The 17574-nt window shown below is 40.4% G+C and overlaps 1 protein-coding gene across 5 annotated transcripts in view; it reads right to left on the bottom strand.

The window, feature by feature from the left end:
* Window positions 1-17574, bottom strand: part of CNTN5 (contactin 5) — a 982104-nt gene that overhangs the window by 251076 nt on the left and 713454 nt on the right. For all 5 annotated transcript variants that reach the window (XM_048843558.2, XM_075126897.1, XM_048843549.2 and 2 more), the window contains one exon: window positions 12263-12358. In XM_048843558.2, the coding sequence (XP_048699515.2) occupies window positions 12263-12358 (96 nt within the window). The remainder of the gene's footprint in view (window positions 1-12262; window positions 12359-17574) is intronic.

Below are 17574 nucleotides of genomic sequence, written 5' to 3'. Positions count from 1 at the left end.
CTTTCTGAGCCACCCCCCCCCCCCAACACGTTATAAAAATTCCACAGCCCATTTGTGCCACAACAACTGGTTTTCTGCATATAAAAGCCAGGGCTGGCGTTAGGGGGTAGCAAGCAAGGCAATTGCCTGGGGTCACATGCCACAAGGGCCCCTGTGAAGTTAAGTAGTTCAAGCTTCGGCTTCAGCCTCAGGTGGCGGGGCTCAGGGGCCTGAGCTTCAGCCCCATGTCTTGGGGCTTTGTCTTTCTGCACTGGGCCCCAGTGAGTCTAATGCTGGCCCTGCTTGGCGGCACCCCTGAAACCTGCTCGCAGCCCCTGGTTGAGAACCACAGTGCTAGTCGAGCATGCCTGCCTTTGAAAATCTGGGCCATTGTTCTGTATATGGAAGTGAATAGCCACTTTACCAGGACATGCTTTGAATTTGCAAAAGTACCCATAACAACTAAGTAAAATTTTTCATTCAAAACCTACTTGTGGTAAAAAAATGAAGATTTAGTGACACCAAAAGATTTTGTGAGTTTGAGTTGATTTTGCCAAATTGTTCATTTTAGGAGACATAAACCAAAACAAAACAAAATTCTAAAAACCTAACATTTCAATGTTTTGGTTTGAAATATTTTTTTTTTTTACCAAAATGTCCTTTAATTTGTAAAAAAAAAATAATCCAAAACATTTTAAAGTGGTGGAAATGAAAATGAAACATTTTGTCAAAATAAAATGTTTTGTTTGACCTATAACAATTGTTTAAACTTTTCAAAATTGCCAACAAACTGAAAAATCCATTAGTTGCCTAGATCTACCCAAGAGTCAAATAGTATATATTGTTAACATATTGCTATATATTCTCAACCTTTTGGTTGTGACCTATGATCCTTGAAATGCACTCAAGGATAGACACCCCTTCCTGATATCCCTCATGCCATGTTACATGTCACAGCTGCTGCTTACATTCTTGTTCTTCCTGTCTATTCTTCCTCTCAACCCTTTTCTGTGTCTCTTCTCCTTCTTTCTCAACTTACTCTCCTTTCCTTTTTAGTTTTTTATATTTTTGTCCACAATTCCTCTCATTTTCTTCTAGTCACCAGAAGACAGTGGATGAAAATCTCGGTCCCATTGAAGTCAGTAAGAATTTTGCCAGTGACATCAGTGGGGCCAGAATTTCACTCAATATGTTCCCTCAGGGTGGGAAAATGGGAACAGATCACTGTTTCTGTATTCCTGGGCCACACAGTCTCTTGTGACTGATCTCAGTGCAGTGGAAGCAGAGGAGAGTTGGCTAACTGGTCCTGCAAACATGAATTTGTTCTGTAGTTATCTGTATTTTGGGGCTGCAGCAGGACTAGACTTTTATTGCTAGATCACCACCTCGTTCCTTTCACATTACTCCATTCTCCTACCCCATTTCTTCACACTCTAAGCTCTAATTATAATTGTAAAAGAAAAATAATCCCATTAAAATGATATTTTAATACATCTGATAAACAAATGAAATTTCCTTTGCTGTAAGATAACAGCAGCACCTCAACAGAAATTTTATGAGCTTGCTAATGAACTTTTCTAACATTATTTTAACTAAGTTGGAACATAGCATGAAAGCAGAGAAGATAACAACGGGCAAGAAAATTATCTGCAGCATAAATATTATTAATTGTTGCATTGTCAAAAATAACCTACGCTGGCATGGTGACCAAAAGGAGGTGGGTAACACCCACCGCTCTTTGTTATTGCCACGGAAAACATCTTTTATTGTCAGTAGTGCAGGTCTGGCCATAATCCTCTGGACTTGAATCTGAATATTAAAAGACATAGCTATCCAGCTTCACCCCAGCCATGCTGAGATACACCTCTATCACAAATTCAATCTCTCTCTCTTTGTTAAATCCCAGCAATCGTCTTTAAATCATTTATTGTTAAATCCTCACAATCTCCGTCCTATCAGACTTGTCTCAGTTACTATTGTATTGTACAAGGCAGCCCTGGCTGAACTAATGAAAGGCTGGCATTTAAGGAATGTAAGTAGATTTTTTTTAAAAAATAAAAACATACCCAAGCCCCACACCCCTCTGTACTGATCTGAAAAGGCCACACCATCTCTGTCTAGAGATCTATGGCCCACCCAGCACTGTGACTTTTATTCTTACAACATCCCTGGGAGGTATGGAATTATTAACCTCATTATACAGGGATCTTGTCCAAGAAGTCCATAGCTGAGCTGGGAATTGAACCCAGTCTCCTGACTGCCTTCAAAAAGTGCCTGAGCGGAATCCTATCCACTGGGTCAAGCTTCCTACCACCACCACATCTCCCCTTAATACCCACCTATGCCACAACGCCTATAGAAAGGAATCAGTTCATCACTGTGAGGTTGAGATTGGTTATCAAGTATATTACATTTCTAAAGAACCCTATTGGTGTCATTCCTATTAAATCCTATAAGACTATTCCACAAGGGTAGAGAAACATGCAGGGAAAGAACTAGTCTCTGAAGTATTAAAAATAAATCATTTATCACCTCCTCTCCCCCTCCCCCTCTTATCTTACACTTCCTCTTGTTCCAGCTATCTTATCGGCATTATATTTGTGGCTTCTTCTCCTTAGCTATATTGATTTACTCTCTCTCTCCTACTTTTCCATAGTGTGCACTGGAGAGGCTGCCGAGGATTAATTAATTTTTTCCCCATAGCGTGGACCATTAAACTGAAAAATCTTTAACTGACATGTTTTTGAGATTATATTGTCCCACCTGTCACTTTAGCACAGCAGCAGAGCTAAATGGTAACAGACATCTAGAAATAAGAATATGGAGGTTGGGTCAACTTGTTCCTTTTGTAACAATTCTTACATCACTTAACTATTATGTAATGTGTATATTCCCACTCTTGAATTAAGGTTGGAAATATTTTAAAACATCAAATAGCTTGTAACATGAAAAGTTTCACAACACTATTGACTAGTTACTAACTTAAACTAGCAACTTTACTCTTATAGTACTTGTTACAGGAATAAATGTGATGGAATAAATATAGATTTCAATTTAAATCTGGCAGGATCATTTTGTCTAGTTTAATTACTGGGTTGAAGAGTTTCTGCTAGTTATATCTAATTTACAAAACACCATGATCCTAGGACATTTTAGTAACAGGTTAGTAATTTGTCCCTAGGGAAAAAGAGTTTTCCCATTACAGAAACTTTCCATTATTACTGTCCCATTTGTCAGAATCCAGACAAGTAGACATGTATGGTAAGATGCCTGAAAGGCAATAACGCATGAGTTGGGGAGCAAAATTTTTCAGTGCATTTTAAAATTAATTAATATGTCTTGCTTTCTCCCTCTTTCCCTTAGTCTTTTCACTTATAATTTGATTCCCTGGAACTGGCAGCTGGTGTAATATTTGCTGACATTAGTGAGAGTCTGACACAGTAGCATATGTCCCTAAAGCAGAACCCTGTCAATGCTGCCCATGCACCCAGCATCATGTGCCACTTAATTGGGCAAGGTCAGCCAGTTTTCCCGCTCTAGGTTCCATGCTTCCTGAAGGGGAAAATAGTTCCAATGAATGATCCACCAGACCTAAGTCAACTAAACTTTTGGTGCTTGTTACAACTTTTATTTTTCTTGATGTACGAATTGTGGCGTGGTGATGGTGATGAAACAACAATGAACAGTGCTAACTCCTGGAGAAGTTGTGCGGAACACAGCAAAATACAAGTTCCTTGAGAGACTTTACTGAAAGTGGATCAATTGTATATTTGTTTTCATTAATTTAACTTCTTTGTTCTCTTAGTTTATAATGTTTATTTTAAACGTTCAAAATTATCTGTGAAGAAAGTGTAAGTGAACAATAATCATTTATTTATATTTATCTCATTCAAATATTGCTTAAGAGTCTGGGCATATTCTTATAATTAAAACATAATTAAAATCTAGTAAGCAAACACTGCCAACAAATTGGGAGTATCTAGACCAGTCCCTTGAATAATCATAATTTGCCAGTTGTATCCTATAGAAAATTCTAGAATCGCTAATAATTTAAATTTGACAACCACAAATACACACATTGCCTTCACAAGACTGAAGAGGAGAAAACAAAGAAATGCCCAAGGGAGATCGACAGCAAAATTACTGATCATGAATTAAGCAATGAAAGGGACACAACAGAAGGAAAGATGATGCAACTAATCCTGTTAGTTGATTCCACAGTGAGGAATCTGAGCTGAAACATCAATCTGGTGCCCAGATAAAGAACACAAATTGGCATGGTGCCTCCAGGGTGCCAAAATAAATGATGCCACAATAAGGATTCTGGACGCTTCCACTAACGGAGGCCCACATGGGAACAAGCAAACATCACTAGTGAGCGAAGGTTCAATGTGATCAACAGTCACCTCAGGACCTGTTTAAAGAATTGAAGATGAGGGTGTCAGAGGTTATTTCAGAGATGCTTCTACCCAGTGCTGCAAGTGGAATCCATTTCTTATCTATGGGGTGGTGGGGCACATGACCTCCTCATGTTACCCTCCACATGACTCCTCCCCACCCTGCCCCCAGCCTGGGGTCCCCATGCTTTCCCCATCCCCTCCCCACGATCCACCTCCCTTACCTGGGGAGGGGAGACTTTGTCCTCCTCCCACTGCACCGGAGACTTTGGAACCGCAGCGGGAAAGGAGCAGAACATGCTCCAGCGCGGCTGCTGTACCGCCCCCAGCCCCACCCCCAGCCCTGTCCTCCGGTGGGGCTTCAGTACAGACAGAGGAGACAGAGGGCTGGGGGTGGTACAGCTGCGCCGGAGGAGCTGCCGGCATGGGGCCACCCAGTGGCCCCATGTTCTGCTCCTCCTGTATCTTTCGGGTATGTCGTACCAGCTCTAAATATCTTGCTGGGATGGCATACCGGACCGGACCGCCCTACTTGCACCGCTGCTTCTACTAAGAAAAGTGAGTGAGGAGAAAAGATTGATACTGGAGACCAACTAATGAGGTTATGGGGAGAATTTTGATTCAGGCTAGTTTGTTTTCTGTTTTAATATTAGCATAACAACTGGAAAAAGAAGTTAACAGTTAAGCCTGTCCTGGCTGGAGCTAAAAGGACTCTGACAGTTGCACCTTCTGCAGGAGTCCTGGCAGCTAGAGAAAGATTACATAGGGATGCCTGATGGATGTGCAGTGGTATATTTTCTACTGTTGCAAGGAGGAGCTATACACATCACTAGTGCATGCTGCTGGCTGAAGTGCTCCTCCTAGCCCATTCAGATGCAATTCATGGGCCAGGAGTTTTGTGTGTGCTAGAGAGAGATCCTATGGTCAGGTCAGAATTGAAAACATGCTACCGCTATGACCATAAGTGGTATAACCTGTACTGGTCAACGCCAAGTGCTGGGCAGCGGTTAATTAACCCAGAAACCTCAGAAAGTGCCAATGGCTTTGGGCTGATGAGAGCCTGAGGAGGGCAATGGAACCCTTGAGGGAGGAAATGCCATCAAAAGGTGGATGAGCAAATTCACTCAGTGTTTTTGCCCACAATATCCACACAGGGCAGATTGGGCCCTTCAGCTGTGGCTGATAACCAATCTAGGAGTGAAGCCTCATTGTTTGCATGGGAGAGGAAAGACTCATGACTTTGTCTATGTGATGTTGTTCTCTTCTAGATGCAAGATCTAGTCTATAAGGCCTGCACAGTACAATTAATCATCCAGTATTAAAGCAATATCAAAGCAGGAAGGAATTGGAACAAAATTACAATCTCATACAGTAGGATCACATACCTAATCATAATACAATCAATATTCGGCAAGCAAATACAGAAATAGTATTGGTCTGGAGTGGTGAAGTCCAGAGCTAGTTAGCTTAAAGGTAAAGTTAGAGACTTGGACTCAGGAGACCCAAGTTCAATTCCTTACTCAGCTGTGGACTTTCTGTGTGACCTTGAGCAAGTTAATTAGCCTCTCTGTGCCTCAGTTTCTCATCTGTAAACTACAGATAATAATACTTTGCTACCTCGAAAGGGATATTGTAAAGATAAAAAGATTATGAAGGAGTCAAATACTATCATAATGGGGACTACGTAAGTACCAAAGATTGTGTTTCAGCCCTGCAGAGAGACAGGCCTGTGCCAAGAAGCTCATAACTGGGTATGAACATCCAACAGCACAGCTGGATTTAATGTCCCAGCTCTGGCCAATCTTCACTCAGTAGTTTCAATTTTAAGGCAAACTTTATTTTCAAATCCGTTTTGCGGAGTCTGAGCTGTTCTAAGAAGCTGTTTTCTGTGAATTTTCAAAGTTCTCAACACAGAGCAGATGAGTGCAATTTTCTTTTAATGTTATTGAAGTGACTTTTTATAGTTTATATGAGGTAGGGGCAAGGGTAGCCATTTAGTACATATAAGAACTCAAGCTAAAACTCCCAGCCCTTAAGATAAAAAGGTTCTCATTTCCTTTTAGTGACTTGCCAGGTTAGCAAAACACTCTATGCAGATATTGAAAAGATGAATGAAAAATACTATGACTGGCATTAATCATCTACTGTGAAACATTTCCCATAGAAGCTACTGCCTTTGTAATACTGAAAGAAAAGCATAAAAAGATGTAGTTTATGGCACTGTTTCCAAATAGGGAAAAACTAGATTTGTTCTTTAGAAAAGATATAAAAGTTACAATTTAACGTCTTTCAGAGTAGCAGCTGTGTTAGTCTGTAGCCGCAAAAAGAAAAGGAGTACTTGTGGCACCTTAGAGACTAACAAATTTATTTGAGCATAAGCTTTCGTGAGCTACAGCTCACTTCATTGGATGCATTCAGTGGAAAATACCCTGTGGAGATTTATATACCTAAAGAACATGAAACAATGGGTGTTACAATGCACACTGTAATGAGAGTGATCAGGTAAGGTGAGCTATTAACAGCAGGAGAGCAGGGGGGAAAAAGCCTTTTGTAGTGATAATCAAGGTGGGCCATTTTCAGCAGTTGACAAGAACATCTGAGGAACGGGTGGTGGGGAGGAGGAATAAACATGGGGAAATAGTTTTACTTTGTGTAATGACCCATCCACTCCCAGTCTTTATTCAAGCCTAAATTAATTGTATCCAATTTGAAAATTATTCCAATTCAGCAGTCTCTCATTGGAGTCTGTTTTTTAAGTTTTTTTGTTGAAGAATTGCCACTTTTAGGTCTGTAATCGAGTGACCAAAGAGATTGAAGTGTTCTCCGACTGGTTTTTGAATGTTATAATTCTTGACATCTGATTTATGTCCATTTATTCTGTTACGTAGAGACTGTCCAGTTTGACCAGTGTACATGATGGCTAGTGGTGATCACCTTCAGCCACCAACTAAAACCTCTCCAACACATCTTCAAAGATCTACAACTTATCCTGAAAGACGACCCATCACTCTCACAGATCTTGGGAGACAGGCCAGTCCTTGCTTACAGACAGCCCCCCAACCTGAAGCAAATACTTACCAGCAAACACACACCACACAACAGAACCACTAACCCAGAAACCTATCCTTGCAACAAAGCCCATTGCCAACTGTGTCCACATATCTATTCAGGGGACACCATCATAGGGCCTAATCACATCAGCCACACTATCAGAGGCTCGTTCACCTGCACATCTACCAATGTGATATATGCCATCATGTGCCAGCAATGCCCCTCTGCCATGTACATTGGTCAAACTGGACAGTCTCTACGTAAAAGAATAAATGGACACAAATCAGATGTCAAGAATTATAACATTCAAAAACCAGTCGGAGAACACTTCAATCTCTCTGGTCACTCGATTACAGACCTAAAAGTGGCAATTCTTCAACAAAAAAACTTAAAAAACAGACTCCAATGAGAGACTGCTGAATTGGAATTAATTTGCAAACTGGATACAATTAACTTAGGCTTGAATAAAGACTGGGAGTGGATGGGTCATTACACAAAGTAAAACTATTTCCCCATGTTCATCCTTTCCCCCCACCCCCCACTGTTCCTCACACATTCTTGTCAACTGCTGGAAATGGCTCACCTTGATTATCACTATAAAAGGTCCCTCCCGCCCCCCGCTCTCCTGCTGGTAATAGCTCACCTTACCTGATCACTCTCCTTACAGTGTGTATGGTAACACCCATTGTTTCATGTTCTCTATGTATATAAATCTTCCGGCAATTTAACATCTGTATAGCTGTTATGTGGAAAGACTGTAAAAGCAACATCCTTTGCAGACGGCAATATCCCTTTGAGGCAGGAAGAAGCATGCATCTGCTTTTCATGTTCACAGAATGTAGTACGTAAAGACTGCTCTAATTTTAACAATGAGAATACACATTGTCTATTAAGTAGATATTAAAAGCTTTGAATAAAAGCATTAAAAGGGCCAACTGAAAGCATTAATTCTGCAGGGGAAAAATGTAAACAAGGATAAAATCTTCCATTAATTTTTAATCTCACTATAGTGAGCCTTGTAATTAAGACAATTAAATGACTGAATAAAGACCCATATTTACATGCTTCAGAAAGTCACAATAAAGAATCATACTATTGTCCATAGAAAAAATTCAGCAAAGGCCTCTTAAAATAGACTCACTGAACAAAGGTTGTCATTTCAGGAGACTGAAACTGATGAGCATCTATCAGCGAGAGTTAACATAAGAGGGCTCATGGAGGGAGAGGAACTAGTTTATCTAGGCAGGATGGCCACACCAGGTGAGGGAGCAATTACATATTTTGAGTTAATTGTCAAAGCTGCTGGAGAGGGATAAACTGAAATGGTGTAGGGAGTCCTCTGAAGATGTAGGAAGTATTATCCTGGGAATGATGGCCTAAAAAGAGTCCATCAGTATAGTTCTGTCTTCAGAAGGAATGTATGTATCCAAAATCAGTTTCCTGATATTTTTTTTCATTTCAATATGTGGGGAAGGTACCCCAACAGAAAAAAACTCTTTCCCATCCTGATAGCCTGAGAAAGGTTCATTTCATTTTGCCATTCAGTGATCTCCTGTGAAAGCAACCCTGAAAAATGGACTTGTTAATGCAAGTCAAAACTCAGCGTCATTCTCCGGCCCTCTGACTTTGCTCAACATCCCACACAGGTTTATGGTGCTGCAGTTGGTAACTTTATTTTAGAGGGGTATTTTGTGCTCATTTCATATGGAAATTATTTGGAACAAGAAACTGTACAACTAATCACATGATTTATTTAAAAACACATTTCATTTTCTTCATTTTTGTTTCTTTGGGGTTTTTTAATCATCATCATCATCATCCCTGGATAACACATCAGAGCAAAAATATATTAATAACCAGAATAACCTATATGAATATGAAAAAGACTCTGTGATTACATTGCAAAGCCCTCTGGAAATAAATGTGTAGTATTTTTATCAATTGTTCAGCAGTCTTGTTTGGAGATTGGCAAGCAGTTGATAAAAAGTATTCCCCACCGACTGGTGCCTGAAGGAACTAGTAACCTGTGTGTTATTTAATCACACTTACTTTTTCTCATATGTGAAAACAAGTTACATTCATAAACCAGTATTTCTTTCATCCCTGTTCTTCACAGAGTCATTTGTGCCCTGCCACTACAATACCGTCACTGGCTTTAAAGGACCCAAGTGCAGTCCTTATTCATGCTGGTGGGCAGTTACTCAAGTGAGCAGTCCCACTAATTTAAGGATGGAGAAGTAGGACCTTTTTGTTGGAGGCGTTGCTTAAGAGGATGTGGGGAGTGGTTAGATTTGACATTCCACCTCAGATCTTTGTCTCCTACCCTGAGCCGGGATCAGCTGCTAGTCCCAGCTGGGCTGGAGGCAGGAGAGGATGGAACTTCCCCTTCTCCTTCAAGGAATGGCTGGGGCTGTGTCAGGCCCACCCCCAGAAGCCTTCTCCAGCTGCAGAAAGCTCAGCATTCTGCCCTGCTTCCTGCCCCCATCGCTCCTCAGCTGAGGGGGGTGGGGTCACTGTTTGGGGAGCTGCTCCCCATCCACCCAACCCCCGTGCATCTGGACCTCCCATACCCAGACACCCTGGCTAAGCCTCACCCTGTACATTCAGAACCCCCCCTCGCCCTTCATATTCGAACCCCACCGCACTGAACCTCAACCCCGGCATCTGGAGCCCCCCTGCACCTAGACCCCCTGCCTCCGGACTCCCACGCCTGCAGCCATACCACCCCCCCACTGAGCTCCCTGCACTCAAACACCCACCCTGATGAGTTCCACCCTCCTGCACTGCTCTGAGCCGCACATCCAGATGCCCATGCCACTGCCACTGCCACTAAACTAGCTGCATCCAGAACCCCACCAAGCCCCACTCCCCCAGCACCTAGATCCCCCTGCAGAGACCCCCAAACCCAGACCCCTCCGCTGAGCCCCAACCACTTTCATCTAGAAGCCCCTGCAGAGTCCCATTAACCCTGCACTTGGAAAGTGCCCCCACGAAACTCTGTGCATCCAGATCCCCTCACACCTAGACCCCCCACTGAGCTGCCTGCACCCAGATTGTCCCACACAGAATCTTCTCACCCCACACCTGGATCCCCCCACACTGAGTCCTTCCACACTTGGATCCTGCCTGGTTGAGACTGCCTGCCCCACACCTGGTGCACCTGCCACAGAGGCGCAGGCCCCAGGGTGTTTCTGGGGCAGGCCCAGGACTTGTGCTGTGTCAGGGTCAGATGCAGCCTTACCACTGAGTCTGTGTCCTGAGGGTGGAGGGAGGAGTGGCTGCAGGGTGATTTCCCATCTTCATACAGCCAGTGGCCTGTCCTCCCCACTGCCATGCTGGAACCTCTGCATTTATTGATAAATACAACTTGCAGAATTTTAAAATATTGTGCACAGAATTTTTTTTTTGGCACAGAATGCCCTCAGGAGTAACTCTTAACACCTGTGCCATTCTTTTACCCTTCAGAAGATTTGGAAAGGCATAGCTGGAGGCATAATTATTGGGAAAACATATGAAGGGCATATGTCTGGGTAGCATGTAGGAAGATGAGGTGTTTTGGGAAATGATAGATGGTAAAGAGTGGGGTGGCTTATGAATGCAGCAATGACCAATTCCCTCTGTCCTCTCAATCTCTGCAGGTATTGTGAAGCCAGACCCAGTACCTGTCTATGTGCTGGAATTGCCCCACTCCTTCTCCTCACTGAATTCTCACATGCAGTAGTGATGCCACAGTACTGTGCAATTGAATTGAATGAAAAGGAGCTAATTGCTTAGATACTATGGCGTCCTAGATTAGAAGAGACCTTTAAAAGATAAGAGCAACTGAAGAATGGGCCCAGAAAAGAGCAGTGAGCTTTTTGAGAGGTGTAGGACAGATAGTTGGAAATCAGCCCAGTGCTATGGAAACCAACCCCACCTGCAGCCCCTCCAACGAAAGAAAAAAACACCACCAAAACAAAACAAAAACCTCTAAACAAACTCAAACCCTGTTCTATCAAATTAAACAAGATTGTGCTCCCTTTGGTTTAACCTCTCCTCTGAAAGCTCTTCTTTCTACAGAGTATAACTTCTCTCTAGGACTGCTATATGAACAAAGAAGCAAATCTCCTCTAAACATGGAACTCAAGCCCAAGTAGGAAAAAGAACCATTCTACAGTATCTATGGACAAGAAAGTTATTGAATTATCTAAAGTTTCTCCAGGAATTACCCCTGAATATACAGTGTGCAAATATCAGACTTTCTATAAAAATTATTTACCCATCCACACACCGTCTGCAGGAGAATGAGTTTGAGAAGGAAAAACTTAACCACATTGGCATTTTTCTAAGCTTTTGTTTGGAAAGTGTCAGATGGATCCGTTTCTTGGGATTTATGATTATTTCTGACTTCTAGCAATGATGCTGTTGTGCTGGAAACAAAGCTATGCAGCAAGGGAATGCAACCAAAATCATGGCTGTACTAGTCAAAACAAACGTCAATTTGTATTCAACAACTGTATCTCAGCACTGACATTTGGAAGAAATTTTTGAAGGCTTCTAAACCCTAAAAGAAATCACCTTCTGTGACCCAAGGGCAGCATATTACTCACTCGTGTTATGAAGACTATTGCTGTTACAGGCAACAGGAATAGTGAGAATAGGACAATCTTATCCCAGAAACCCTGCCTACTCAATGTCATTTACAGTATATGATCTTTAATTACTCCTTTGGTACTCCAAGAACTGTCAGCAGAACTGTGCATATTTCACCTTTCAAGTTTTAGTCAAACATGTTCGAAAATAATGAACAGACACTAAAACTGAGCAGTATCAATACAAAATGAAGCCTACTGTACCTGGTGAATGAAGTGGAGGAGAGCACATCAGAACAACCCCTTGACCTTCACGTACTGAGACTGCGCTTCTTGTCCGGCCACTAAAATTTCCCAGATCTGTCAACATAACACAACATTTTAGTTGCATGGAGAGGGAAGTTATTTAATTTTGCTACTAATGTGATTTACACTTTATTTCTTTTTTTTTTTTTACAATGCTGACAGTGCCTTATTTTCATTTCTTAATCTACGACAGGAGGGTCTTTAAAAATAAATCTATTTCTACTGCCAAGATTTTTACATTACTTTAACACTGTTTATTGCTCCTCACCGTGCATGGATATGGTGTAAGTGGAAAAGTATTAGGCAGTGTACCATTTATAACAGACATTTAATAGCTCTTTTATTTCTTTTTACCATTTCCTCTTTATTGATTTCCTTCACTGATAAAAGACTTTCATGCATAGAAAAAGAGAAATAAAGGTGAAGAGGCTGCCTTGTGTCTAATCTGAAGCCTATAGAGGGTTGTTAATGTGTCATCCAAATAATATTGTGTACAATACATTGTTATAAGTGGGGAGGAGAATCCGCTTCCATGGCTCTATAAGCAAATCTGCTATATAGCAGGTTTATTTTTAATACTCTTTCCCATATAGTTTCTCCAGTATCCAAGACATAATCCAGTTTTGGGTAACTACATTTTGCCTTCCTAAATTTCTCCCAGCAACTGAAATTGAATTAGGTATATTTCACGTCCCCCACTAAACTTTTGAGTGAAGCTGCAGTGCCTGACGATGAAGAGAGCTGATTGAAACTCACTATTTCTGATTCATGGAAAATGTCAACATTTTAAATATTTTTCTGTTACAAATCGGAATGAAAACAAGGTTTTTCAAAATATTTTGCAAAACAATCATCCTGTAAATTTTTGTCATTTTGGAAAAGTTTTGTTTATAACATTTTGAAATTTTGCTTAGATTTTTTTCATTTTATATTATTTTTTAAACATTAATAGCACATAAGCAATAATGGATAGCATGCACACTTCTTGTGAGGTCATCATATAACAGAGTTGAAATAGTCTATTAGTTTTATTTTATCGTTCATATTATAAAGGGCAGCTGCTAGTACTGATGAGTGCAGTTGTCAGTCAGGGTTAATAATGATGGAAACATGTTATCTTCTTTTCTAGATCAATGTGTCTCCTATTTGTATCAAGCTGTTTCATTACAAAACAAACATAAATAATGACAATAATCTGAAAATTAAAAAAACCACCAAAAATCATAACATAAAAACACAATTTTGAAATTTGAAACAACTCTGAAATTTTCCAAAACAATTTTGTTTCCAAAATGAAAGATATGTCATTCTGAAATACTTCCCTTCCAGTGGAAATGTTGTTGAAATATAATTTCTTTAAACAGTTTGGTTTTGTTGAAACAACTTTTTCTGATGAAAACCTGTTCTGATGAAAATATTATGACCAGCTCTAGTTATGAATAGCTTATATTTATATGCTGCCTTTCATCCAGAAGATCTGACTCCTCCTTGAATTACAGGGGCCTTTAGAGCTGGATCTAGAATCAAACTTCATGGTTATGCCCTCACTTGAATATTTACAGGAAAGGAACTAGGGCAGATTTGTTGTCTTGGGGTCATATTTGAACCATTAGTCATCATGGAGTCTCAAGTGACAAACATCCTGTGTGTACCGTTATTTGCCTGTGGTTGATCTGGAGGCTATGAACATTCCTCTCTGATGTTGATCATGGCTAGATTACTGCAATATAGTCAGGATATGCTCAACGAGGACTCAGAAGCTTCCACTGCTGCAGAATGAAGTTCCTGAACATAGGAGTATAATGAGCCAGAAAAAGTATTTGTCATATGGGGCTCAATGATCTATTGAAGCACCTATTCACTTATGGGTATAGATCAAGGTATTGGCTATTATCTCCAGAGAATTTAACTGTCTGGGATCCAGTTATCTGAGTGATGATTTCTCAAAGTATGACCTAATACGGGAGGTGGATTTCAGAGAGTTCTCCATCAGGTGCTCCATAGACTCCTAGACTTTAAGGCCAGAAGGGATTGTGATGATCATCTAGTGTCAGTGGTAATCAATTATTTTTGTTAAGGTCCAAATTTCTTGGTCAAGGTATAGTCAAGGTCCAGATTCCAGAGAAAATAATACAAAAATAATAACAATAATGACAATAATAAGGAAATAAAAAGATTTTGTGGTCCATTCAAAAGCATCTGGCAGTCTGGATTTGGCCCGTAGTCCACCTGTTGACTACCCCTAACTCTAGTCTGACCTCCTGCACATTGCAGGCCACAGAACTGCACCCATCAACTGCTGCAATAGGCCCATAACCTCTGACTGAGTTACTGAAGTCCTCAAATCTTGATTTAAAGACTTCAAGTTATGGAAAATCCACCATTTACCCTAGTTCACATCACCAAGTGACCCACGCCCCAGGCTGTGGAGAAAGGGGCTTTGCTAATCTGACTTGGGGGAATTCCTTCTTGACCGCAAATACGGTAATCAGTGAGACCCTAATCATGTGGGCAAGACCTACCAGCCAGACACTTGGGAAAGAATTCTCTGTAATAACTCAGAACCCTCTCCATCTGGTGTCCCATCACCTGCCATTGAGGATAGTTACTAATAGTAGTTGTGGATGGGCCTATCCCATAAATTTATCAGTCTTCAAAGAATTATGTTTTTTGTCCCCATTATTCCCCTTGGGAGGCTGTTCCAGAACTTCACTCCTCTGATGGTAGGAAACATTCATCTCATTTCAAACCTAAACTCATTGATGGCTAATTTAAATCTATTTGTTCTTGTGCCAACATTGGTCCTTAACTTAAATAACCCCTCTCCTTCCCTGACGTATACCCCACTGATGTATTTTTAAAGAGCAATTGTAACTCTACTCAACCTTTGTCCTGTTAGGCTAAACAAGCCAAGCTCCTTAAGTCTCCTCCCATGAGGTAGCTTCTCCATTCCTTTGATCATCCTAGTAGCCCTTCTCTGCACCTGTTCCAGCTTGAATTTCTTTCTTAAACTAGGGAGACCAGGACTGCACACTGTATTCCAGATGAGGTCTCACTAGAGGTCTCACCAGTACAATGGTAATAACACTTCCCTGTCTGTACTGAAAATACCTCACCTAATGCATTTTAGTATTGTTTTAGCCTTTCCATGGCTGCATCACATTGGCAGCCCATAGTCATCCTGTGGTTGACCAATACACCCAGTTCTTTCTCCTCTGTCACTTCCATCTGGCATGTCCCCAGAATATAGCAAAAATTCTTGTTATTAGTCTCTAAGTGCATGACTTTGCACTATTAAATTTCATCCCATTTCTATTACTCCAGTTTTAAAGGTTGTCCAAATCTTCTTGTACGATATTCCAGTTTTCCTCTGTATTGGCAATGCCTCCCAGTTTGGGTCTTCTGCGAATTTTGTTAGCACACTCCCACTTTCTGTGCCAAGGTAATTACTGAAAACATCGAATAAGATTGGTCCCAAGACCGATCCTGGAGAAACTCCATTTATAACCTGACCTTTCAATATGACATGTTGCAGTTTCCCCTTAAATCAGTTCTTTACCCACCTTTTGATCCTCATATTAATCTCCATCTTCCAATTTAACTAATAATTTGCCCTATGGAACTGTATCAAATGCTTTACTGAAATCCAGTTAGATCAGATCTACTTCATTTCTCTCTCACAGAAAGAGATCAGGTTGGTCTGCCTTGTTCTATCTTTTGTAAAATTATATTGTATTTTATACCAAATATCATTTATTTCTAGGTCCTTAACTGCTCTATCTTTCAACATTTGTTCTAAGACCTTGTATACAATTGCGGTCAAACTAACAGGTTGATAGTTTCCCAGACCCCTTCTTTTTCCTTTCTTAAATATAGGTACTATATTTGCAATTCTCCAGCCACAGGGTACAAACACCGAGTTTACAGATTCATTTAAAACCTTTGCTGTTGGGCTTGTAATTTCATGTGCCAATTAGTTTAATATTTACTTCAAAAAACATATTTGTTTATCCATTTGATTTATACTGATTTATATAAGCGACATTTATCCAGAAAGGTTCTGGAACACTTTATGTAGACACTTATCACTGAAATGCATCTACTTCCGGAGTGAGAAGCAACATGTCTCCTCAAGTTGTGATCTCATCCTATATAAGGAGCTAAGCAGGGTCAGGCCTGATCAATGGGATGGAAAACTTCCAAGAAAAAATAAGCTGGGTGCCACAGAATGGTGCTGACTTCAAGATGAGATGTAAAAAGACCTGATCCCTCAGTATTTGAGGCTTCAGATCCATCTCCGTTTCCTAAATAAAATGAGCAACACGCAAACCCTGACTGCTCGTTATAATCATTGTTCTTGGCCTCCTTCCAATGAGAACCTGATGAAACTACTGTCAATGAAAAGATCAGTGAGCTCCCGAAATTGTGTAGTTTGACTTGTTCTGAGATTAGAGATTCAAATGATATGCCTTTGCAAACCTCACTGAATTTAAAATTTGGATAGATCTGGAATTGATTTGTTGTGGTTTCAACATATTTTGAGAAGGAGAACATGTTCTGAATCCAGAGGAGCTAAGCACAATGAGAGATACCCATACCATTTCTCTATGTTCAGGAACAGAAGTAATCAGAAACAAGAATGCCTTCCTATGATTTTGGAAAAGAAAATTATGCTAATGATTCCTGCTGACATCATTACAGGGATGATTTAACAAAGACTACCTGACATCCTTTTTGTATGTCTGCTTTTCTGCATCTCTTTGATTCTACACATGCTACAAAAGTAACACCACTTTTTTTCATAACTCTCTCATCTTTGTAGGAAAATCAGATAATTGAAAGAAAATAAGATATATCAGCCTCATACTCTGGATTCTGAGTCATGTAAGGGCTGATCACTGATAGTTAGTTCTAGAGTTCTGGCCAAGATGGCAGTGTTTTGTGTTTACAATCCTTGTTCTTTCAGTTTTGATTTTGCAAACTGTATCTTTTGGAACACCAATCTTCAGCATAATGAGTAGGACTGGTTGAAAATTTTCTGTCAAAACTTTTTTTCATTGGAAAATTAGATTTTCAATACATTGAAATATTTTGCAAAAAGTGTCTATCTTCTGCAGAAATATTCCACTTTTCATTGAAAAACTGATAAGTAAAATATTTCAGCTTCAAACCAAAATATTTTTATTCTGAAATGCCATGGCATTGCCTCACAGGAATTTGAGTTTAGGTGTCTCTTGATACCAGCCTTTCCACTAAGGGCCAGCCAGTTT

Source organism: Caretta caretta, chromosome 1 (genome assembly GCF_965140235.1).
Source record: "Caretta caretta isolate rCarCar2 chromosome 1, rCarCar1.hap1, whole genome shotgun sequence".
Classification (NCBI taxonomy): Eukaryota; Metazoa; Chordata; order Testudines; family Cheloniidae; genus Caretta; species Caretta caretta.
The sequence above is the reverse complement of the archived record's forward strand: the minus strand, read 5'-3'. Positions and strand labels throughout refer to the sequence as shown.